A 24,005-nucleotide genomic window follows, 5' to 3' on the forward strand; every position below is an offset into this window, starting at 1 on the left:
TCAAAATGGCTTCAAATGTATTCAGTATTGTATGAACATGTTTTAATTGGGGGGTGGCCGTCACATCCTCTAGGGGGGTCCGGGGGTATGCAACTTATTTTATTTTTGTTGTTCATTTATATCTTATTTTACCCTAACATTTATTTATGCATATTTTTGTATCTCTCCAGTTTTAAATGATATTTTTGGTTTACTGTCCTATAGTATACATTGGAATGATTTCAAACCTGTTTTTTATTTATCCTAATAATTATAAAGGAGTGCCTCGGAAATATGTGTTTACATAATTTGTAAAACATATTTGTTTGAGACCCACTGAGATAACTTAGACTAAAATTAACTATCTAAACACTCAGAGTCCCTAACCTCACCTGAGCTGTTTATCTCTCTCAGTCTGACAGCAGAGGACTCTCCTTCCACCTTGTTGTTGAAACAGCTCTCTCTCTCTCTCTCTCTCTCTCTCTCTCTCTCTCTCTCTCTCTCTCTCTCTCTCTCTCTCTCTCTCGCTCTCTCGCTCTCTCTCTCGCTCTCTCGCCATACATACACACACCCTCCCAAGCTTGAATCACACACAGAGACCAATCGGTCCTCCCGATGGCCTGCCCTATTACATACAGTGGCAATGTCTCGAGATTTAGGAAAATACACCTTTTTGAACATACAGTAACACAAATCCACATAACAAACAATAAAAAAATCAAAAAGGGTCGGCACTTATTATTATTTAGCAGCGGCGCAGCAGGGGAAACAGTGGACAACATTGTCATTGTTAGAATGTTAGCATTTCAATGTTAGCATTTAGCTTAAAGCACGGTACAACCCAGCATGGTGCTTTGATTCTCATCCAAAAACAGTATCCCTAATCTTGTGAGTTTTCCTCCGAGCTGTATGTCAATAAGTGTACACGTTGTTGTCCCAGGTGAGTTGCTGTCTCCGGGCTCTCTGGATGGCATGGATGATGGTGCATGCGGCGAAGAGGCCGGGGCCTCTTCCTCCTCAGCGGGGGCGGATTCGGACGACTGCCTCCCCCAGCTGGCCCCCATCCCCCTGGTAGAGAGCATTGATGAGGCCCTGGTGCCTGATATCATTGCAGGTACTACGGGAGCATCCTCAATATTCCAAAGTGAGTGGGTAGCCCCGTCCACACTAACACACACACACACACACACACACACACACACACACACACACACACACACACACACACACACACACACACACACACACACACACACACACACACACACACACACACACACACACACACACACACACACATAAATGTTTGTGTCATCTATTAGTTAAATATTTTTTATAATTGCATTTCACCGTTTTTTTTACAGTATCGTTCAATGTGTTTTAATGATTGTAGTTCTGTCTTTTGGAATGGGAGTCAAACATGTAGGCCAATTTGTCATTACAGTTATTATGACTTCAGTGTTATTTCAGAGGAGTAGAGGAGATGATGGCTCGATCGGCATTAAAATTGCCCAGTAACGTGCTCAAGAAAGTTTTTCTTGCCTGTTTGTTTTCCTAGTGTGCTTGCTTGGCAATATTAAGGCTGTTTTTATTATCCAAAGGTGCTCCACCTCTGTCCTCTTTGGAAAAAGATAAAGACATAGACTTTGACTTGCTACAAGACCTGATGGATGTTGATATTGATCCTTTAGATATTGATTTGGAAAAAGATCCACTCGCGGCCAAGGTGTTTAAGGTATGTGTGAATTCCTATTCTTCTCTTTTTTTCTCTCGCAGTTTTGCAACACGTTAAGAATGAAGTTGTTAATGATCAGAATGTATCAGGGAAAAAAGATAAATGCATAATTAGACCAGAAATGCCCCTAGATTTAGAGTTAATTGTGAATAGTTCAATTTAAGTTGGGTTAACCTTTTCGAAGATTTAGCTTGATATTATGTGATTTTCACAAGTAAATGTGTATTATTAGAACAGTTTCAATATCATGAAATGTTCATTGAAATACGTTAGTGTTAAAAGGTGCAACGAATCGGAATGAAAGGTGTTCAGTCAGGTTTTTGTCAGGACATTTTTTATCAGCCTAAATGGTTTTATACATTTGTTAACTAAAAGATTGAAACATTTGACAGTGGTGAGTTCTACATTTTTACTATTTATCAGACAAAAATCATAGATTAAACATTTGAGTATGATTGATGATGGCCCCTAATGTTGCTGTCCAAATTCAACAAGTTGAATGACCAGTTTGTTAGTCAAGTAAACTGAAGGATCAGTGAATATAAACGTTGTGAGGGTGTTCTTGAAAAGATAAAGGGAAGTGATTTATTTGTTTTCAAGCTGCATATTTAGAATGAATTGAACCAAGTGTAGCGTAACACATTTTTCTTTCAGTAACTAAACTTGCATTTTTTTTAATGTTAATGTAGAAGTTGACTTTTTTTATTTTGCCCTCGTCCTCACATCTGTCCTCAGCCTATAAGCAGCACCTGGTATGACTACTGGGGCGCTGACTATGGCACGTACGGGTACAACCCGTACATCGGGGGTGTTGGTATCCCAGTGTCCAAGCCTCCAGTCGCTGTTGAGAAGCCGGGGTCACAGAGTCTGTCAGTGTCCGTGTCGCAGGGTGAGTAGAGGCTCGTTTCAGCACTAGTCTTGTCCTCTCTAAATCCACTTTGTGATGTGTTTGACCTTTGGCCCCTGTGTCACAGCACTGGATGCCCGGCTAGAGGTGGGCCTAGAGCAGCAGGCTGAACTGATGCTCAAAATGATGGCAACCCTACAGGCCGACTCTATTCTACAGGCCCTCTCCTCCAGCTCCTCCACAGGTAACCTCACAACATCACAAACAGAAGCCCATTTTATTTAAATAACAATTGCTGTTCAATAGTTGACCATAAGTGCTCAACAACCCACAAAAGTGTTTTTTAGCAGTCTGTGTATCGCTGCTGTAAGATTAACCTGTGCGTGTGTTCTTCCAGTGTGCCAGGCCTCCAATGGGACTGATGACTCCCTGCTGAGGGCCCTGCATGGGGGGGGGTCTCCTCCAGCCAGCTGCCTGATGATCCAGCCCTCGTCCATCCCCATGTTGAGCGGCTGCTTCAACAAGCTCTTCTCCATGCTGCAGGTCCACCATGTACAGGTCAGCACTAGGGATGGGTAACAAGCCCCGGTATTAAAGGGGCCACGGGGCTGAATTATTAAAGACCGTGGTACCGTTAAGCTCCGACGTTATCGGTCTTTTTATCGGTACTGGAGACATTTCAAAAATATGTCGTATGTATTATTGCTACACAAACATTATATTGCAGTTTTAGTGTCACCAACTCCATTTCTAATATGCAAAATGCGTCGATGATGTATTTTGAACTTTCCAATCCAGACGAGAGATCTCCCCCAACACATATAGACCCTAAATATAGTCTATATTAAGAACGAGAAAAGTCTTAACATATAGATCCTTTTTTGTAAACATATGACAAATTTGTGAGGGTGATGACGTCAGAGCATCGTCCTATGTGCCAGGGCTTAGCCCCGGACAGCCCCAGCCCAATTTAACCCCTGGGTATTTGTGAGGGAGCTCCTATATGGCATTACCCCGCTGAAGCTCACCAAAGTTGAACATATTTCATAGTTCAAAGTTTTGTCAATTGTTTTGTTTATTGGTCAAATACTGGTTTCTAATGGATTCTGAGGAGTTTTACTGGAATGAAAGAGCACAGAGTCTACAGAAGCAACAAAGCAGCATACTGCATTAAACCTGACCTTCACAGAGAGGTTGAAGTTCATGTGGAAAGGAGGCTTCAGTAGTCTGTCTGCACTCTGTTTAGTTTTGCTATCTTACAATCAATATAGTAAAGTGTGTTGCCAATGTAACCTGTTAGAACTCAAAGTTGCGATGAGGTCTTAAAATGTATGGAAAGGGTCTTAAAAAAGGTCTTAAAAGGTATTACATTTGACTTCAGGATTCCTGAATATACCCTGCGTGCAGACGGCAGCAGGTCCAGGTAAAAACAGAACTAGCTTTAGTATCTGATAATCTGGGTTTGAAGCAGAAGTTATCGAGGTGCCAGTTGGCATCTAACGTATAGACCGGTGCAATAACACTGTTTTTTCATGTAAAGTATTCAGCTTTTTAGCTCAATGTCGTGATGAGGTTTTACTGAAAATCAGTAAAACCTCATCAAGCTGTGCTGTCCTCCGCTCCCCAACAACCATTCTCAGTTTTGGAAGAATATGAAAATTCACAAGCTTCACTCAATTTTGATGAAGATAACATTTATTGCACAGTCGGTCTAAAAACACTGGATATGTTTCCTGGATGAAATTAACGTATGTGATTAGTTTCATTTTTGTACTAAATTATGTATATCATCATGCAAAAAAAACATCACCAGTGTGGATCATTAAAGTGATACATACATGTTAGTTTCCCCAAATTCTGTGTCATTTTTTAAATAAATAAGTAATTTCTTTCTTCTCTCTCAGCTGGAGTCCCTGCTGCAGCTGTGGTTAACACTCAGTCTCAACACATGTTCCACTTGCACTGAAGAGAGCGGATCAGACATCTTCATGTTCAACGCCAGCCGAGTGCCCACCATCCCACTCAACCAGGGTCAGGACTCCTTCTAAACCCCTCAGAGGGAATTAAGTCCCTTTTTACATTCGCTATTTTTGTTTTATTCTTATTTTATAAATGTTTTTTGTGCATTTTCAGCATCCATTAGCAGTTTCCTGACAGTGCTGGCGTGGTACCCCAACACCTCCCTGAGAACGTGGTGTCTGGTGCTGCACTCTCTCACCCTGATGACTAACATGCCAGCCTGCGGTCAGTACTCCACTCTCACTGAATCTTCTCAGAGCTCAGATAGTCACACTTTCATTCTTTCTCTCAAAGAGTGATGCATATTGAATTATGCTACACCAAAAGCAAAGGTCTCCTAAAGCAAGACACATTTATCTAAGTAAATATTATTATCATTATGCCCCAAGTTTGTGTCATTCTTTTTCAAACAGCTGGCTGTTCTTGTTGGTTGTTTCCTTTTTTAAAGGACATTCACATTTTGAATGTAATAGCATCCTTGAATTTCATCAGGGTCATTGGATGATGCCCTACCAATTATTCCTTAATAAAATCATTCGAAATCAACAGCTGTTTGAGCGCTAAGAACTGAATTTACCTGTGAAACATGCTCAGCAGTACAAAACTTCTTTCACTTACAATTTGAATTATTATTAACAGTATTGTCAGTGGTCTGGTGTTAAATAAGTTCTGTTTGGACTTCCAGGCTCCAGCAGTGGGATGAGCTCTCAGGAAAGCACCGCCCAGCAGATGGTGTCTGACCCCACCCTGGTTCATGTCCTTGTGCGCTTCCTGTCTGGCAGCAGCACCAACGGGACGAGCCAGCACAGCTCTCAGGTGGGACCCACCGCCACCCAGGCCATGCACGAGTTCCTGAGCCGCCTGCAGGTCCACCTGTCCTCCACCAGCCCGCAGATGTTCAGCGAGTTCCTGCTCAAACTCATGCACATCCTGTCTACAGAGAGGTATGCTTTCCCTAACAATAATGATTGCAATTATTGAATGTTACAGCACAGTCAGTTTCAGCACATGCTTTATGAATGGTCTTTGTGAACTAATGGCTCCTCCCGACCCTGCAGGGGTCCGTTCCAGTCCGGCCAGGGTCCACTGGATGCCCAGGTGAAGCTGCTGGAGTTTACTCTCGAACAAAATTTTGAGGTGGTGTCAGTGGCTACAATCTCCTCCGTCATTGAGTCCATCACATTCCTGGTCCACCACTACATCACCTGCGCAGACAAACTGGTGTCCCGCAGCGGCTCCGACAGCTCTGTCGGGGCTCGGGCTTGTTTTGGTGGTTTGTTTGCCAACATCATCCGGCCAGGAGACGCCAAGGCTGTGTGCGGAGAGACGACACGAGACCAGCTGATGTTCGACCTCCTCAAGCTGGTCAACGTGCTGGTGCAGCTGCCTCTGTCCGGGGACAGAGAGTTCAGTGGACGACTGCCGCCGGCCGGCAGCGAGACGGCTGACAGCAGCGTGTCGGACGAGGAGAAGGTCTGTGGCAGCAAAGAGAGTGTGGCTGGTGGCTCAGCGTTCAGCCAGGGGCCCCCTGCAGGGGTGGCCGACCTGGTGCTAGCCAATCAGCAGATCATGAGCCAGATCCTGTCCGCACTGGGCCAGTGCAACAGCAGCGCCATGGCCATGATCATAGGTGAGACCCATTACAGGCACTTCCTGTGCTCTACCAACAGTGTCAGTATCTTTCACCTTGTTATTTTTATTTTACTCCTCACTTTTTTTCATTTACAGCTTTTAGCAGCCTAAGACAGATTTTTTAAATCTGAGTTGGTAGAGAGTGAATATTAGATTCGCATCAGGTGGACTTGACTAAAATATGACTATTTCCAAAAAAAGAAATTGCTGCAAAAATTGAAATGTGCCTCAAATTGAATGAGGAGAAAGTATTTAGCCTATTCAACATTTGCCAAACATTTATGGGATACTGATAACAAACTGACTCAGCAATGCCATTCATACATAAGTACTTGTGAAGTAAAACATTTACCACCATATACAGGACTGTCTCAGAAAATTAGAATATTGTGATAAAGTTCTTTATTTTCTGTAATGCAATTAAAAAAAAACAAAAATGTCATACATTCTGGATTCATTACAAATCAACTGAAATATTGCAAGCCTTTTATTATTTTAATATTGCTGATTATGGCATACAGCTTAAGAAAACTCAAATATCATATCTCTAAATATTAGAATATCATGAAAAAGTATACTAGTAGGGTGTTCAACGAATCACTTGAATCGTCTAATTAACTCGAAACACCTGCAAGGGTTTCCTGAGCCTTGAGAAACACTCAGCTTGGTTCAGTAAACTAAATCACAAGTATGGGGAAGACTGCTGATCTGACTGCTGTCCAGAGGACCGTCATTGACACCCTCCATCAGGAGGGTAAGACACAAAAAGAAATTTCTCAAAGAGCAAGCTGTTCACAGAGTGCAGTTTCAAAGCACATCCACAAAAAGTCTGTTGGAAGGGGGAAATGTGGCAGGAAACGCTGCACAACCAAGAGAGATGACCGCAGCCTTAACAGCATTGTGAAGAAGAGTCGCTTCCAGAATTTGGGGGAGCTTCAAAGACAGTGGACTGAAGCTGGAGTCCAGGTATCAAAAGTCACTGTTCACAGACGTGTCCGGGAAATGGGCTACAATAGCCGTATTCCCATGGTCAAGCCACTTCTGAACTCAAGACAACGGAAGAGGCGTCTGACTTGGGCTAAGGAAAAGAAGCACTGGACAGTTGCACAGTGGTCCAAAGTCCTCTTTTCAGACGAAAGCAAGTTTTGTATTTCATTTGGAAGTCAAGGCGCCAGAGTCTGGAGAAAGGCTGGAGAGGAGCAAAATCCAAGTTGCTTGAAATCCAGTGTGAAGTTCCCACAGTCAGCGATGGTTTGGGGAGCCATGTCAGCTGCTGGTGTTGGTCCACTGTGTTTCCTCAAGCCCAGAGTAAATGCAGCTGTGTACCAAGAGATTTTAGAGCACTACATGCTTCCGTCTGCTGAAAAGCTCTATGGAGATGAGGAATTCATTTTCCAGCATGATCTGGCACCTGCCCACAGTGCCAAAACCACCAGTAACTGGTGCACTGACCATGGCATTACTGTCCTCGATTGGCCTGCAAATTCCCCTGACCTGAACCCCATAGAGAATATGTGGGGTATTGTGAAGAAGAAGCTGAAAGACACCAGACCCAACAATGCTAATGAGCTAAAGGCCGCTATTGAAGCATCCTGGGCATCCATAACACCTCAGCAAGGCCACAGGCTGATTGCCTCCATGCCACGCCGCATTGATGCAGTAATCCGTGCAAAAGGATTCCCAACCAAGTACTGAGTGCATTAATGGACATTTTCAAATGTTTGATTGTGTTTTGCTGTTATAAATCTTTTTTTTTTACTTGGTCTGAGGAACTATTCTAATTTTTTGAGATAGGATTTTTGAGTTTTCTTAAGCTGTATGCCATAATCAGCAATATTAAAATAATAAAAGGCTTGCAATATTTCAGTTGATTTGTAATGAATCCAGAATGTATGACATTTTTGTTTTTTTAATTGCATTACAGAAAATAAAGAACTTTATCACAATATTCTAATTTTCTGAGACAGTCCTGTATAAGCTACTGGTCAGAGCAGAGTTGTAGTGTTTATTGAATTAAACAGTACTGTGTTTAATTGCTTTGGAATTCAACTAAATCATTTGTTATTGATAATAACATTTCACTTGTGGGTGAATTGTTCCCTTAACCAACCAGAGGAGAAGAGAAAAACGTGTATATCAGGAGGGTATTTATATATCTACTGCTACTACAAGCTGAAACTTTCTGTCTCTGTTCCTCAGGAGCCAGCGGCCTCCACCTGACCAAACATGAGAACTTTCATGGTGGCCTGGACGCTATCTCTGTAGGTGACGGCCTTTTCACCATCCTCACCACCCTCAGCAAGAGGGCCACCTCAGTGCAGGTCATGTTGCAGCCCATCCTCACTTACATGGCCTGTGGATACATGGGCAGACAGGTGAGCAGCAGCCTGTTTGGACTCTGATTACTTGATATTAAAACACATCTTGGAAACCAATGCCAACGTTTTGTTTTCTACATTTTGTAGGGGTCTCTCTCCACCTGTCAGCTGTCGGAACCTCTCTTGTGGTTCATCCTCCGAGTGTTGGATACCAGCGAGGCTCTCAAGGCCTTCCATGACATGGGTTTGTACACACCACTTCTAAACCAGCCTTTTACTCAAAGTTTGGAAAAACCGATTGAACATGAAGTGTTACTTTCTTGTGTTTTATCAGGTGGTGTGCAGTTGATCTGTAACAACATGGTGACCAGCACCCGGGCCATTGTGAACACAGCACGCAGCATGGTGTCCACCATCATGAAGTTCTTAGACTCAGGTCCTGGGAAGTCAGCGGACGGCAACCTCAAAGCCAGAGTGATGACATCAGAGCCGGACAACGCTGAGGGACTCCACAACTTTGCTCCCTTGGGTGGTTTTACATCCTCCTCAATCTATTCCATTCAGTGGGACAGTATTTTACAGTAAAATACCCTAAAACCTTGCCAACATTTTTCTAATTTTCTATGATCCCTTTGTCCCTGCCCAGGCACCATCACATCCAGCAGCCCCACAGCGCAGCCAGCAGAGGTCCTCCTCCAAGCCACGCCCCCCCACCGACGAGCCCGCTCGGCAGCCTGGTCCTACATCTTCCTGCCGGAGGAGGCTTGGTGTGACCTCACCATCCACCTTCCTGCTGCTGTGCTCCTGAAAGAGCTCCACATCCAGCCACACCTTGCTTCTCTGGCCAGTGAGTAGCACCCAGTTTAACAGTGACAGTACATTTGAAAAAAAGTAATGTGGAATTTTTGGGAACATTTGTTTTAATCACTATTTTTGCAACCATCATTCACTTTTCCATCTCACTTAAATTCTAACTCAAATGTCATGCTCTGCTGTGTTCCCTTCAACCAGCCTGCCCGTCATCCGTCTCCGTGGAGATCAGTGCTGATGGGGTCAACATGTTGCCGCTCTCCACGCCAGTGATCACCAGCGGCCTGACCTACATAAAGATCCAGCTGGTGAAGGCTGAGGTTGCGTCGGCGGTTTGCCTGAGGCTGCACCGGCCTCGTGATGCCAGCACGCTGGGCCTGTCTCAGATCAAACTGCTGGGCCTGACGGCGTTCGGCAACACCTCCTCTGCAACCGTCAACAACCCCTTCCTTCCTTCTGAGGACCAGGTGTCTAAAACCAGGTACCAAAAACTGATTCTGGACTGAGAGTAGATTCATGTGTATTCGGTGTTGTAACCTTTATTTTTTTTTCCTACAGCATCGGGTGGCTGCGTCTTCTCCACCACTGCCTGACCCACGTCAGTGACCTGGAGGCCATGATGGCCAGTGCTGCAGCTCCCACCGCCAACCTGCTGCAGACCTGTGCCGCGCTGCTCATGTCGCCTTACTGCGGCATGCACTCTCCCAACATCGAGGCTGTGCTGGTCAAGATCGGCCTGCAGTCCACACGCATTGGACTGAAGCTCATCGACATCATGCTGAGGAACTGTGCCGCTTCCGGCACCGACCATGCCAGTGAGTCCCACACAGCTGCAACAACTTTAACTATAGGACGCAGAACCACAGGGAAGAGCCTCCAAAACTCAAAGTTCAAATACTGAAACTCATTCCATTTCATTTGTTTTTATTTTATTTTAAAAGGCTTTAGCATATTTTTGATTTTCTCCCCAGGTGTTAAAAGTGTGTTGTTCTGCAAGGTCTCCATTGAATTTGAATATTTGGTCATGCTTTTTAATATCTCATTCATTTCTCAAAATTATGTAAGAGACTCAATTGGTGTGTTTTTGGTGCACAAATGTGAGTCCCTAACCAATCACTGTCCACACTTTAATTATTTTGTAGCTACTTGCAACAAATGACATACAAAAATACATTTTTTTATAGCCATAGCTAACCAAACCTGAACCTAGGTCCCACAAAAGCTTCAGGCTCTGGTCACATTTAATTGTATGCATCATTGTTTCAACTACCCCCCCCAAACAAACCTGTAAGCACTTCTACTGTGGCAAAGCATCTGCCAAATGAATGTAATGTATGGAGGTGAGTTAGGAAGCTGTACCATGCATATCTACAGGAAAAATGTCCACAAATTATAAAAGACCTACCATAATACTGTGCACATATTTCCTGTTGAAGGTAGCTCTCAGGGGTTCAAAACTCATCTTAAAAAACCTAATTATCAGGCGATAACAACCCTTTTTTAAGTCTATGCTTCTATCGTTTCAGATTTAAACAGTCCCCTGCTGTTTGGGCGACTGAATGGCCTCTCGTCAGATTCCACCATTGACATTCTCTACCAGCTGGGCACCACACAGGACTCTGGAACCAAGGACAGGTATATATCCACATCCACATTTTAACCCAACTGTCCTTTAGACCCCCCCTGTAAGAATAACAACCAATGAGTAACACTTTTTGTCAAGGTGATATTCCAGACAGACTCATGAGGCAATAGTTAAAAGTGTCCTTGCGTCCTTTTTTGTCATCTTTTACTGTCACATGGTTGTGTTGGTTGAATATAAATTCCAAGATGACTCGCCTCACACTGAGGGTAGGAGATGAATTGAAGATTTTAAAACCACATTTATCCAATATAACTCTGAATCTCCACCCTTCAGGATCCAGGCTCTTCTGCAGTGGGTCCATGACTCTTCTCGGGTGGCGGCCCATAAGATGAGTAGCCCGATGGGGTACACTGGCGCCGCTGCAGTCCCTTCCTCTTCTTCATCCAGAGAGTATGGTCTCCTCATGCCGTCGCCCTCCCACCTGCACTGTGTGGCTGCCATCCTGTGGCACAGCTACGAGCTGCCGGTTGACTACGACCTGCCTGCACTGCTCAACAGAGAGCTCTTTGAGTCAGTCAACACTCTTTCCCTTATCATCAACACCGCACTTTAGTCTATTTGCCAACTCATTGAGATCTATTGTGATCCCAGGAAATGTTGAGTACCTCAAAGTAGCATATGTTGCACAATTAGCATAAGTTGCATTAATTAGCTTTCATAAGCATATGCAAACAATAGCTAAAAAATGGCTTGGACAATTTTGGTGTCGTTTTGGAGGCATAGTTAGGATGTAGAATCCATTTCTAATCTAAAATGGCAGTTTTGGGTCCCCTTAACTTTACAATCGATGAAAAATTCATAAAAATCAGCCCACCAGGAGTATGAATAGCCACTTTCTGGTTGAAATGCCATATATGCTCACGATAACATTTGAAAAAGGAGCCACATATTACGCCATTAACTTTATGCAACACATAATCACTGATGTTCCGCTGTAACGGTGGTGGACTCATCAGAACAGAGTGGGCGAGCTGACCAATCAGAGCACAGTGGGCTCATAGGGAGGGGGGGGCAGGTGCTCCAACAAGCCGTTTAGGACAGAGAGTGAATACACATACTATACAGAGATGCTGTATGAGAAACCAATGTGAGTTTGGAAAATTGAACAATGTAAATCTATTCTAGTAGACCTCAACAATGGAATTATGATCAGTAGAAATGGCCATGACATTGGACCTTTTAAGGAAATGTTACATGTTGTTCTCATGTCAGAAAAAGCATAATTTATGAAAAATACATAGTGCTAATCTTTTTCACGTTTGTCCGAGTAACATATTTTTAACACTTCAAACATTATTCAAATATTATTAATCCTTATAAATAATTAATTTTACTTTCACATAGTATTCATACACTCTGGTACTTCTACTTTTACTTTTTACAACATCTGAGTACTTCTCCCCCTTCTGATAACCATGGATTAATGACTGTTGATTTCCTCTTCCTCCAGGCTGCTGTTTAACTGGTCCATGTCGTTGCCGTGCAACATCGTGCTGAAGAAGGCAGTGGACAGCCTGCTGTGCTCCATGTGTCACATCCACCCCAGCTACTTCTCCCTGCTCATGTCCTGGATGGGGATCGTCCCGGTGCCCAGCGCCAGTCACTCTCAGGCCCAGCGCCACCGCCTCTCCATGACCGACGACGGCAAGAAGCAGCACGACGCCAACACCAGCTCTGCAAGCCTCACCGACGACTCCAAGCATGCAAGACCCCCGGTCAATCTGTCGGAGTCCCAGCTCACCACGCTGGCCGCTGCCTCCCAGTCTCCGGGAGCCATAGAGCAGCTGCTGGACTCGGGCTTACCCTCGCTGCTGGTCCGCAGCCTGGCCCAATTCTGTGTGGGTCTCCTGGCCAGCGCCGACCTGCCTCTACCCGCTGCTCAGGCCGAAAGACGACACCACCATCACCACTACCACTCATCCTCCTCATCCTCACACAGTCGACCCCCTCTGGCTGCAGAACTGGTCGCTCCAGTACTGCGTTTCCTGACTGAAGTGGGCAACAGTCACGCCATGAAAGACTGGTTAGGAGGACCTGAGGTGAACCCGCTGTGGACGGCTCTTCTCTTCCTGCTGTGCCACTCCAGTGCCAGTGCCGGTGCCAACGCAGGCTGTCAGCCTCTGGGCTCTGCAGCTGCGGCCGGCCCCTCTGCATCCCACCCCCAGGCCTCAGGCTCACGGTACTCCCTGGCGTCTTCTATGCAGGCAGGAGGGCTGACCACACAGCAGAGGACCGCTCTGGAGAACACCACCGTGGCCTTCTTTCTGCAGTGCATCTCCTGCCACCCCAACAACCAGCGGCTCATGGCTCAGGTCTGCTTGTATATTCCTCTCTGTTAAGACTAATGATTTCACTTTGATTGACTTTTCAATTTCACGCATAGATTAACTGTAAAACCATAGAGCTGACTTTTAATAAAAATGATAGTATTAACTATATTTTTAGAACATTCATTTCTTGTTCCTTTGTGGTTCGGATGTAAAACTGTTTTCATTTGGATATATTATTTTGTCTCTGTATTGATTTCAATCATTTTTCCTGTCTTTAGGTTCTCTGTGAGCTCTTCCAGTCTGCACCCCAGCGAGGCAACGTGCCGATCTCTGGAAACATCTCAGGCTTCATTCGAAGGCTTTTCCTGCAGCTCATGCTGGAGGACGAGAAGGTCACAGTCTTCCTACAGTCACCTTGTCCGGTGGGTAACTCACTCTGTTGTTGAAACCTAGAGAAGAATGTCTGCTATATCAGTTCTTGTTACATACAGCCTGAAAATATAATTATAACAATTATAACATTCACACAAAACCATTGTCCCCGTTTTTTTCATCAGTTATACAAAGGACGCATCAATGCCACCAGCCACATGATCCAGCATCCCATGTACGGAGCAGGACACAAGTACCGCACCCTCCATCTGCCCATCTCCACCACGCTGGCTGAGGTCCTGGACCGGGTGTCTGGTATGTTTCAACACACAACACTTACACTATAAATCTGCCAGACAAACAAAACTCAGAACAAGATGAGTGCACTGAGCTGTGGGGATTTGTAAGCCTTGCCTCCAATAAAGAAAATGTGTCACTGCAGGAATAAGTGGTGCGATATAGCATAGCATATAACATATCAAAAGTCATGTCATACCTATCTGTTGTAACAGAAATGCTGTTGCATGCATATTTTATAAGGATATCTGATTGATTGCTGTTAAGTGTGCATGAAACTCATAACCGCATAGATGTTCAAACTAAAAGCTTTCTGTTCAAACCACATAATCCCTCCCTTTACTGGAGGGTTTTTATTTTAATGGAAATATAATATAGTTAAAAGCGTAACATGTCGAGTGTCTATGGAGCTATTTCAGGGTTATAAGTTTTGATCATTCAAAAAAAAAGAAAATGTATTTGAAAGTTCAAGTTTTTATCCTGAACTTTGAAAAATACAATGATGTATTCAAAATAAAAATAAGTGTTTGAAATCATTTTTCAGGTTGAATATTATTTTTGATTCAGTTCAGCAATTTTTTTGAATAAAATATTTATTTTCCGATTTCACTTTTATACATATTTTGATATTTCAATCCTTATTTTTTTCAGTTGCAAATGTTTCATTTTCAGATTCACAACAATTATTTTTTCAGGTTTCACATTGCTTTTCAACTTCAGATCGTTTTTGACTTTCATATCTTGTTTTTCGCTTTCAAACTTTTAGCCCTGATGTTGCTTGTTGGGCAGGGCTTACCAAAGAGTAGTTTGGCATCCTGAGTGGCAGACCTCCCTCTGTCATGTTGCCTTCATGGATGTTAGGTAGCGTGAGAAATATAACTCAAAACTTTCTATACTAGAGTTGTAACGGTTCACAAACATTTCGGTTTGGTACGTACCTCGGTTTTTAGGTCACGGTTCGGTTCGGTACGTTTTCGGTACAGAAGAAAAAATGATCACAAAACATAAAATATATATATATTTTTTTATTATTATTAAACTGTGAATATTCACTCAAATAAATACAAAATATAATAAAATAAACATTAAGGTGCAGCATTTCGATGAACTGAAATAATCTGTATTTGAACTTTACTGTAGTAGTACTCACAAAACATAAACTATTAGTTTTGGGTTTTTAATTATTATTAAACTGTCAATATTCACTCAATTAAATACAAAATATAATAAAATAAACATTAAGGTGCAGCATTTCGATTAACTGAAATAATCTGTATTTGAACTGTACTGTATGAGTACCTAAGGAACCAGTTTGACATTATGACTTGCTTGTCATTGTATTTTCATGTTTTTTTAAAGAAAAATGAACTTGTCCATATTGCTTGCCGAAAGGGCAGATCTGCAGGCACGAACTATGTCTCCTGCTGTGGAGAACACCCTCTCACTAGGGACAGAGGTAGCAGATACAGCCAGGTAGCGCTTTGCTAACATGGCAACATAAGGATATTTGGCGTTTGTAATAGCTTTGGCTCGGTCTGAACTTGTTGCGAGTGGTGGAGGCTTAAATGCTAGCGGGAGTTGGGTTTGCACTTCAGTCTTTTTTCTTTTGGTACCGGTGATATTCACGTTCAGGTGATTCAAATGATTGTGCAAGTTTGATGTATTGCCAGCCGCGTAACCAATTTTAGTTGAACAATGCCGACAAACAGCTTTGGTTTGGTCCACCTGTCTTTGTCTGTCATCCTTGTACGTAACTGCAAAACCAAAATGTTCCCAAACCGGAGACTTCAAAGATGCTGGAGGATTTTCGAGCTCAACTTTATCTGCGTTCGCCATTTCGACAGTTCCTCAAATTACTGACTAAATTTGAATGCATCCCTGTGACCAGCTCTCATAGTATGCCTCTCGTCCAATGAAATGACTTGGTCGCTCTATGACGCGTTGAAACCAATGTGAGCAAATTACTCTGAATGCTGCGACGCAGCTCCTGAGATTACTTCCAAAAAGTTGTTCACGTTCTCAATTGTTTTACGTTTAACGTTATATTCGTTCGGTACACTTCGGTACACACGTGTACCGAACCGATGGGCCCGTACCAAATAATTTCGGTACGGGTACGTATACCGTTACACCCCTATTCTATACACAATACTCCCGTGATTGGTGGTAAACAAAGTCAAAGTTCCGTTAAGCGAGCTGTTGAGCATCGTAGTGGGCAACAATCAAGGTATAAGCGCAATAAACTGTGCTAGAATGTGAAATTAGGTATCCGCAATCAAGCATTGTCCTTCCCCACTTCCACGTAGCTCCATGAACGCAGCACAGTATTAGCTTGGTTTTTGCGATCAGAATCAGAATGCCTTTATTAGTCCCACAGGGGATACATACATTTACATTGTTACAGCACACAAGAGCCAAAGACAGCTTAATGTTACCTACATTTTAGGTAACGTTTTTTTATGCATGCTTTAGGTCCTAAAGCATTAAAGATTTAAAAAGGATTTTAAAAAATAATAATTTTAAGTTACACATTTGACATAATACACACCCTGTAACAGTTCTGCGGATTTAGCAGCCAGGTATATATTGCACAGTTTTTAACGGCACATATATATATATATATATATATATTGCACATATTGCAAACATTGCACATAGTGGTATTTATCAACAAGAGGTGTTACAGTCTGTGTTGTTTTGTGCGGGGTCTACTACGGGCTGTGCTGGTTGTCTGACCGCTGCAGGAAGGAAGGACCTGCGGTATCTCTCCGTGAGACAGCGGGGGATGGCGTCAGGTCCACCAGAACAACCTGCTGGCTCGTTGCGGATACGTAATTTGACATTCTACCACAGTTTATTGCTCTTATACCTTGACTGTTGCCAACTACGATGCTCAACAGCTCGCTTAACGGAACTTTGACGCTGGTATCAGTTTTGTTTCCCACCAATCACGAGAGTATTGTGTATAGAAAGTATTGAGTTATATTTCTCGCGCTACCTAACATCCACGAAGGCAACATGACGGAGGGAGGCCTGTCACTCAGGATGCCAAACTACTCTATGCTAAGCCCCGCCCCCCAAGCAACATCAGGGCCAAAAGTTTGAAAGCAAAAAAAAGACCTGAAAGCGAAAAAAAAAGATCTGAAAGTGAAAAACGATCTGAAGGTGAAAAGCAATGTGAAACCTGAAAAAACAAGATTTGAAACTGAAAAAATAATTGTTTTGAATCTGAAAACGAAAAATCTGCAAATAAAAAAAATATGGATTCAAATATCACAAATAAATATGTATAAAAGTGAAATCTGAAAATAAATATTTTATTCAAAAAAATTGCTGAACTGAATCAAAAATAATATTCAACCTGAAAAATGATTTCAAATACTTATTTTTATTTTGAATACATCATTGTATTTTTCAAAGTTCAGGATAAAAACTTGAACTTTCAAATAAATTGTATTTTTTTTGAATGATCAAAACTTATGACCCTGAAATAGCTCCATAAGTGTCATGGAAAGCAGCTGAGAATAGTACCATAAAAATGTTGGCTCAGTGAATAAAGAGTGTGTGGAGGAGCAAGAGAGAAAGCAGTGGATTCACTCAGAGAAGCAGAGAAGAAGTGAGCAGTTGGGTGTGAGGTGGCAGTGAATGGATGGACAGTGTAGGTTTCAGTCCATTAACCCTGACATCCCTTGGACAATTTGGCCACAATTTAGCACATTGCCCATCCACAGTCCGAGACAGAAATGGAGCACTCGAGTGCCGATTTTCGGGACTCGCGACTCGACGCGCTGATTGACGCGGACTCGACTAGGACTCGTGAATTCTCGCGCACGATGACTCTGACTCGTTAATCTTTCACCCACGATGACTCATGCTCGACTAGAGCAAGTTTTGTCTCGAGTCAGATGTACTCTGTCCTGGCGTGTGCACCTGCGAGGCGAGTTCACGTACTGGGCGCGCCCCCGCTATTCCAGTCTAAAGATGTCCAGAGACACACCCTTTATCGTGCTGTATGCTTTCACACATTCTGTTTCCACATTGGAAAAGAGCAGCGCACAATGCTCGTTATGTGGAAAAAAGATTTAAGAGAAGGCTCCGTAACACATTACTCTAAAGACCCTGACACACCAGGCCGAAATCGGCCGTTTTCGTTTGTCGGACGACGAAGCGTGCCCTGTCGCCCAAACTCAATTTGGTGTGTCCCGCGCCGTTGGCTGTGACACGCCTTATTTGGCCTTTCATGGCCGACGCACGGCCGATTCAACATGTTGAATCGGCCGTGCGTCGGCCACAGGCAGTCGGACAAAGAAATCACTCTGATTGGTGTTCAGCTAGCGAATCAGTGCATGAGAAGCAAAACGGTTGCTTGAGAATGTCTTTCACAAGCAACACTCCAATGGCTGATAGCCAGTACCGCATGAAACATGTTTTCGATGGACGAGAGTGAAAATGGAACGCACACGCTATTTGTTGTTTGTTTATATCACGTAGTGTGTTCTTCTTCTCTGTCTTCCGGTTGTTGCCTCTTTTGAATGACAAATACACACTACCGCCGCCTGCTGGTAAGGAGAGTTATTGCCACTCACGCATGCGCAGTTCGTATGTGCTCGGCTGAAGTCTTTGCAGTGTGTTCAAGTGTGACACATGGCCAAGACGCAGGAGAACACACCGACGCAACAGTCGGCGTCGGCGAGTTAAAAAGTATTTAGTAAGCCACCAATTGTGGCAGTTCTCCCACTTAAAAATATGAGAGAGGCCTGTAATTTTCATCCTAGGTATACCTCAACTATGAGAGACAAAATGAGGAAAAAGAATCCAGAAAATCACATTGTCTGATTTTTAAAGAATTTATTTGCAGATTATGGTGGAAAATAAGTATTTGGTCACCTACAAAAAAACAAGATTTCTGGCTCTCACAGACCTGTAACTTCTTCTTTAAGAGCTTCCTCTGTCCTCCACTTGTTAACTGTATTAATGGCACTTGTTTGAACTCGTTATCAGTATAAAAGACACCTGTCCACAACCTCAAACAGTCACACTCCAAACTCCACTATGGCTAAGACCAAAGAGCTGTCAAAGGACACCAGAAACAAAATTGTAGACCTGCACCAGGCTGGGAAGACTGAATCTGCAATAGGTAAGCAGCTTGGTGTGAAGAAATCAACTGTGGGAGCAATTATTAGAAAATGGAAGACATACAAGACCACTGATAATCTCCCTCGATCTGGGGCTCCACGCAAGACCCCCGTGGGGTCAAAATGATCACAAGAACGGTGAGCAAAAATCCCAGAACCACACGGGGAGACCTAGTCAATGACCTGCAGAGAGCTGGGACCAAACTAACAAAGGCTACCATCAGTAACACACTACGCCGCCAGGAACTCAAATCCTGCAGTGCCAGACGTGTCCCCCTGCTTAAGCCAGTACATGTCCAGGCCCGTCTGAAGTTTGCTCGAGAGCATTTAGATGATCCAGAAAAGGATTGGGAGAATGTCATATGGTCAGATGAAACCAAAATAGAACTTTTTGGTAAAAACTCAACTACACGTGTTTGGAGGAGAAAGAATGCTGAGTTGCATCCAAAGAACACCATACCTACTGTGAAACATGGGGGTGGAAACATCATGCTTTGGGGCTGTTTTTCTGCAAAGGGACCAGGACGACTGATCCGTGTAAAGGAAAGAATGAATGGGGCCATGTATCGTGAGATTTTGAGTGAAAACCTCCTTCCATCAGCAAGGGCATTGAAGATGAAACGTGGATGGGTTCTTTCAGCATGACAATGATCCCAAACACACCGCCTGGGCAACGAAGGAGTGGCTTCGTAAGAAGCATTTCCAGGTCCTGGAGGGGCCTAGCCAGTCTCCAGATCTCAATCCCATGTGATTTTCTGGATTTATTTTTCTCATTTTGTCTCTCATAGTTGAGGTATACCTCGGATGAAAATTACAGGCCTCTCTCATCTTTTTAAGTGGGAGAACTTGCACAATTGGTGGCTGACTAAATACTTTTTTGCCCCACTGTATAGGCTGTCTTGAACACTATCATCAGAGTAACGTGGTCTAATCAATAAATAAAGATTCTGCCGATAACACAAAAGCACATGGCTACTTAACATGCAGAATGACGTTGTGTGTGCTTGTGTGTGGCCATGTGCTTTCTGGGGCTCAATCTTTATTGATAGAATTTAAACATTCAATATAATTGTAGTGTCCCAGGCTGAATGATGGTCAGACTCTCTAACCGATGGTACCTGTTTATTGCACACCCTTGCTTTTATACAATCATTACCAACGAAAGAGCTTGTGCCCTTATCAGCCAGCTGCTAAAAACCAAATGCAACTATTTAGTATATGTTAATTTATTCATCCTCTATCCGTCATTATACATGTGTATTTACACTGCTTCGTTGTCCATTGACTTCCGATAAAAGTTCCTTCAAAAATAAGAGTCCCAATCTTATTACTATCAAAATAAAAGTGCAAAACAAAAACTTTACCATAAGAAAATATTGGCATACAAATATAATCACTTCTCTAAAAGGTAACTCATTTTAAATATAGTTAGAAATATTAAAGGTAATTTACAATGATAATAATATTAATAAGCTTTATATTTGTATAGCACCTTTTATGCACAAATTGTAGCCAAACTTGCTTCACAGCAGTTCAATAGACAGATTAGTATAACATGACAGGATAAAAGCAATGTAGAGGAGATACAGCTACATTTCAACACATATATCCACGAAGATTAATACATGAAGACTTGTGACTCTGACTTGGGTGACTCTGACTCAAACTCGAACACAGGTAATGATGACTCGGACTCGACTCGGACACTCCTTGGGTGACTCGGACTTGGACTTGGACTCGACTCCGACTCTCCCTAGTTGACTTGGACTCAAAAAGTGGGGATATATGAGGCTTCCTGCGGCTCCATTTGTCTCTGTCATGGGAAGAGAAGCAAGGTCTGGACACTAGGGCTGTCCCGAATACCATTTTTCGGGCTCCGGATATTCGGTAGTAATCAGCAGCGAATATTCGGCCCGCGGGGGGGGCATAGTAATCAGCAGCGAACCGCTTCAACACGTGTATTTCGGTTTATTCACGGCATTCAATTTGTTATTCTACAGTATTGTTGTTTTATAGTTATTAACCCAATTTGTGTTCTTTTGAAATTGAAAAGGATATCGCATTGTGTTTGTTACTTTCGTTGCAGTTGTATATGTCTTAAGTGTAATTTGGCTTGGCTTCCTATTTATGGACATGCTTTTATTTTGAAGGAGAGGTAGCACTGTTCACAGGAAGTTGTTGTTGCTTTGGAAACAACTTGACGGAGATTAACGGAGAAAAGTAATATCTACATATAAAGACGGAGAAAGTAAACAATAAGGTTTATGGTTAAGTGTTAGCACCCCCATAACAAGCTCTTACGTTAATATTGGAGATTTCAATAAATTGAAAACAAAACGAATATCCGAATAACGAAATTGAAACCCGAATGGTACTCCAGCGAACTAATATTCGGATATTCGATTATACGGGTACAGCCCTACTGGACGCATCTCTCTGGGGTTCAGCCTCACAGTAAAATGGCCCTGCTGCAACATGTTTGTCATTTTATTTTATCCCAGATTCTGAGGACTGCTTTTTTAATAAAGTCTTCTTTAATTAAATGCCACTTTTGATTTGTATATTTTTTATGAATATGTTTTCAGATTTGGGATTCAGCTTGTTTAACCTTCAGAAATAATTTCAATACAAATATACATAGTTGTAACCATTTAACATCAGACAATTTGTCAACAAAACACCACAATAGCCAAATCTACTGCCTCTAAGCCACATTTTCATTGAATATTTGTTCACTGTTTTAAGCTTAACAAAATGTATTTTGTTAAAATAACTAAATAAAGCCCCAGTCGGACTATTTTATGAAACTAATTTGATATCATTCTATCTTCTATTGATCCAAACAGACACACCAAGCATTACAGCCAAGCTGATCAATGAGCAGAAGGAGGACAAGGAGAAGAAGAACCATGAGGAGAAGGAGAAGATGAAAGCAGACAGCGGCTTCCAGGACAACTACAGTGTGGTCGTGGCCTCAGGTACTGTTGTGTGTTTCAAATACACTCCTCTGGCAAACAGACCACCTCTGAGTCTTACCCCGGAGACAACATCAAAATTAGATTAATAAAGGGAAATGTGTATATTATTCACCCGCAAATAGAAAGCACCAAATAGATGGATGAAGAGTAGAGCGTCTGCAACAATGGAAAAATATCTACGATAAGATAGGATGGTCAAAGTGTGTGTGTGTATGTTTTATCTATCCTAGGATCAGTTTCACAGTCTAATAAGCACATGGCAGAGTTTTGACATGTATAATACTGGCATAATAGATAAGTCCTTGGTTGCTTTAAACTTCTGTATTTTGATCCAAAATAAATATGAATGTGTATTTCATTCGATGAAAACAAGGCACAGTCCAGTCCTGTCTCTATGTTCTCTGTGTCCGTATTCAGGCTTGAAGTCCCAGTCCAAGCGAGCTCTTTCAACACCCCCCAGACCTCCATCCAGGAGGGGTCGCGTGATGAGTGACAAGTTGACTGCTTCGTCCGGAGTGGACCCCTCAGCCAAAACCATCAGTGTACCTGTCTTCCACCTCTACCACAAGCTGCTTCCAGGTACTCCAAACAGGGCAGGGTTCACATGCTCACTCACATCTGATGACATTCAAGTGTTTGAGTCTGAAACTGATCATCACGTATTAACGATGAGTGTTTGCCTTTTCCCTGTGCTCCCCTCAGGTCAGCCCCTCCCATCTGAGATGACTCTGGCCCAGCTCCTGACTCTCCTGTATGACCGCAAACTTCCACAGGGCTACCAGTCCATCAACCTGACCGTCAAACTGGGCTCCAAGGTCATCTCCGACCCGGGCCTCTCAAAAACAGACTCCTTCAAGAGGCTGCGCACGGAGAAAGGTACCAACAACAGCTCTAATGTTCATTCAACATTCATTTCTATTATTTCTGTTTCATACCAACATTTTGCCAATCCCATGTGGGAATTCAAGGCCACACTATTGACATATTCCGGTGAATCTGCAGATCTGCTCAGGCACCTTTTGTCTATTTACCATGTCCTGCCCACTCTCCATAGTTCACTTTATGGTCTGTTTGTGATGGATGGTTGTGTAATTCAGTACCATAGATGTTCTAATTTGAAGGACAAAATGGTTTGTTTTGTAAGTGTGTTTCTTTCCCCCCTCGAATGCACATGTGGAAGTCACGACGGCTCTTATGTACTGTTAAGTGTTCCATTAAGCCACACATTAAGCCAGCAACCAAGAGAAATCAATTTTCTCTTCTGTTTTTTGTCTTTCTTATCATATCGCCATGACTTTCAAAACTTGTAAAAAAAAAAAAATGGAAATCCAGACCCTATCTGTGATTAAGGGATTACTCTCAACATCTGAACTGGCGGCTAGCAGTGCTGACAGCACAAAAGATCAGAGCTTGCAGCTAACATTTTAGAGATAACAGAGTTCATATGAGGGGAGCTGGACTGTGGGTGTTAGCTCTCAGCCGTTTGAGCCCAGTGTGGTGACCATCAGCTATGGAGTGAGACTCACATGCAAATACAGCATGGCTGGCTACCTTAGGTATCAACTAATAATGTTCAGATTCTTTCTTGATTTTACATTTCATATTCTTGTTAACATTATTTGCATTTTAGAAACTCTCTCACCTTGTTAAATGGGCTTTGGCACTACTGCCTTTTAATGTGGTCATGCCAAAAAAGCCTTTTTGAATTTGAGAGGGTGAGAGAGGTCCAGGAAAATTGTTGGGTAGAAAAACACATCTAGAAAGTTGTGCCGAGCAATGAATCATCTGCCAGATTTCTCCTCTGTAAGAGATTATGAGTGGCTTTTAAGGGATGACCTATCAATAGATCAGAGTTTTATGTTATCATAAAACGGCAAGAATGTGCTTCTACAATAAACTGGTAGAGGGTAAGCATTAGTAGAGGGGTGTGTGGTGTGTTTTGCTTTCCGCCCTTTGTTTCATTTTGAG

At 42.8% G+C, this 24,005-nt stretch overlaps 1 protein-coding gene across 7 annotated transcripts in view; it reads left to right on the plus strand.

Annotated features, from left to right (window-relative positions):
- birc6 (baculoviral IAP repeat containing 6) overlaps positions 1–24,005 on the plus strand; it is a 135,037-nt gene that overhangs the window by 36,815 nt on the left and 74,217 nt on the right. For 6 of the 7 annotated variants that reach the window (XM_079690602.1, XM_079690603.1, XM_079690604.1 and 3 more), the window contains 23 exons: positions 920–1,123; positions 1,581–1,714; positions 2,450–2,603; positions 2,689–2,805; positions 2,959–3,119; positions 4,466–4,592; positions 4,695–4,805; positions 5,266–5,524; positions 5,639–6,210; positions 8,412–8,587; positions 8,678–8,774; positions 8,865–9,059; positions 9,177–9,377; positions 9,542–9,821; positions 9,899–10,155; positions 10,867–10,975; positions 11,259–11,495; positions 12,436–13,297; positions 13,534–13,677; positions 13,813–13,942; positions 21,906–22,037; positions 22,455–22,616; positions 22,740–22,913. In XM_079690602.1, the coding sequence (XP_079546728.1) occupies positions 920–1,123; positions 1,581–1,714; positions 2,450–2,603; positions 2,689–2,805; positions 2,959–3,119; positions 4,466–4,592; positions 4,695–4,805; positions 5,266–5,524; positions 5,639–6,210; positions 8,412–8,587; positions 8,678–8,774; positions 8,865–9,059; positions 9,177–9,377; positions 9,542–9,821; positions 9,899–10,155; positions 10,867–10,975; positions 11,259–11,495; positions 12,436–13,297; positions 13,534–13,677; positions 13,813–13,942; positions 21,906–22,037; positions 22,455–22,616; positions 22,740–22,913 (4,995 nt within the window). The remainder of the gene's footprint in view (positions 1–919; positions 1,124–1,580; positions 1,715–2,449; positions 2,604–2,688; positions 2,806–2,958; positions 3,120–4,465; positions 4,593–4,694; positions 4,806–5,265; positions 5,525–5,638; positions 6,211–8,411; positions 8,588–8,677; positions 8,775–8,864; positions 9,060–9,176; positions 9,378–9,541; positions 9,822–9,898; positions 10,156–10,866; positions 10,976–11,258; positions 11,496–12,435; positions 13,298–13,533; positions 13,678–13,812; positions 13,943–21,905; positions 22,038–22,454; positions 22,617–22,739; positions 22,914–24,005) is intronic. The other variant, XM_079690605.1, reaches the window with a different exon arrangement.

The sequence above is a fragment of the Notothenia rossii genome (genome assembly GCF_949606895.1).
Source record: "Notothenia rossii genome assembly, chromosome: 6".
NCBI classification, from domain to species: domain Eukaryota; kingdom Metazoa; phylum Chordata; class Actinopteri; order Perciformes; family Nototheniidae; genus Notothenia; species Notothenia rossii.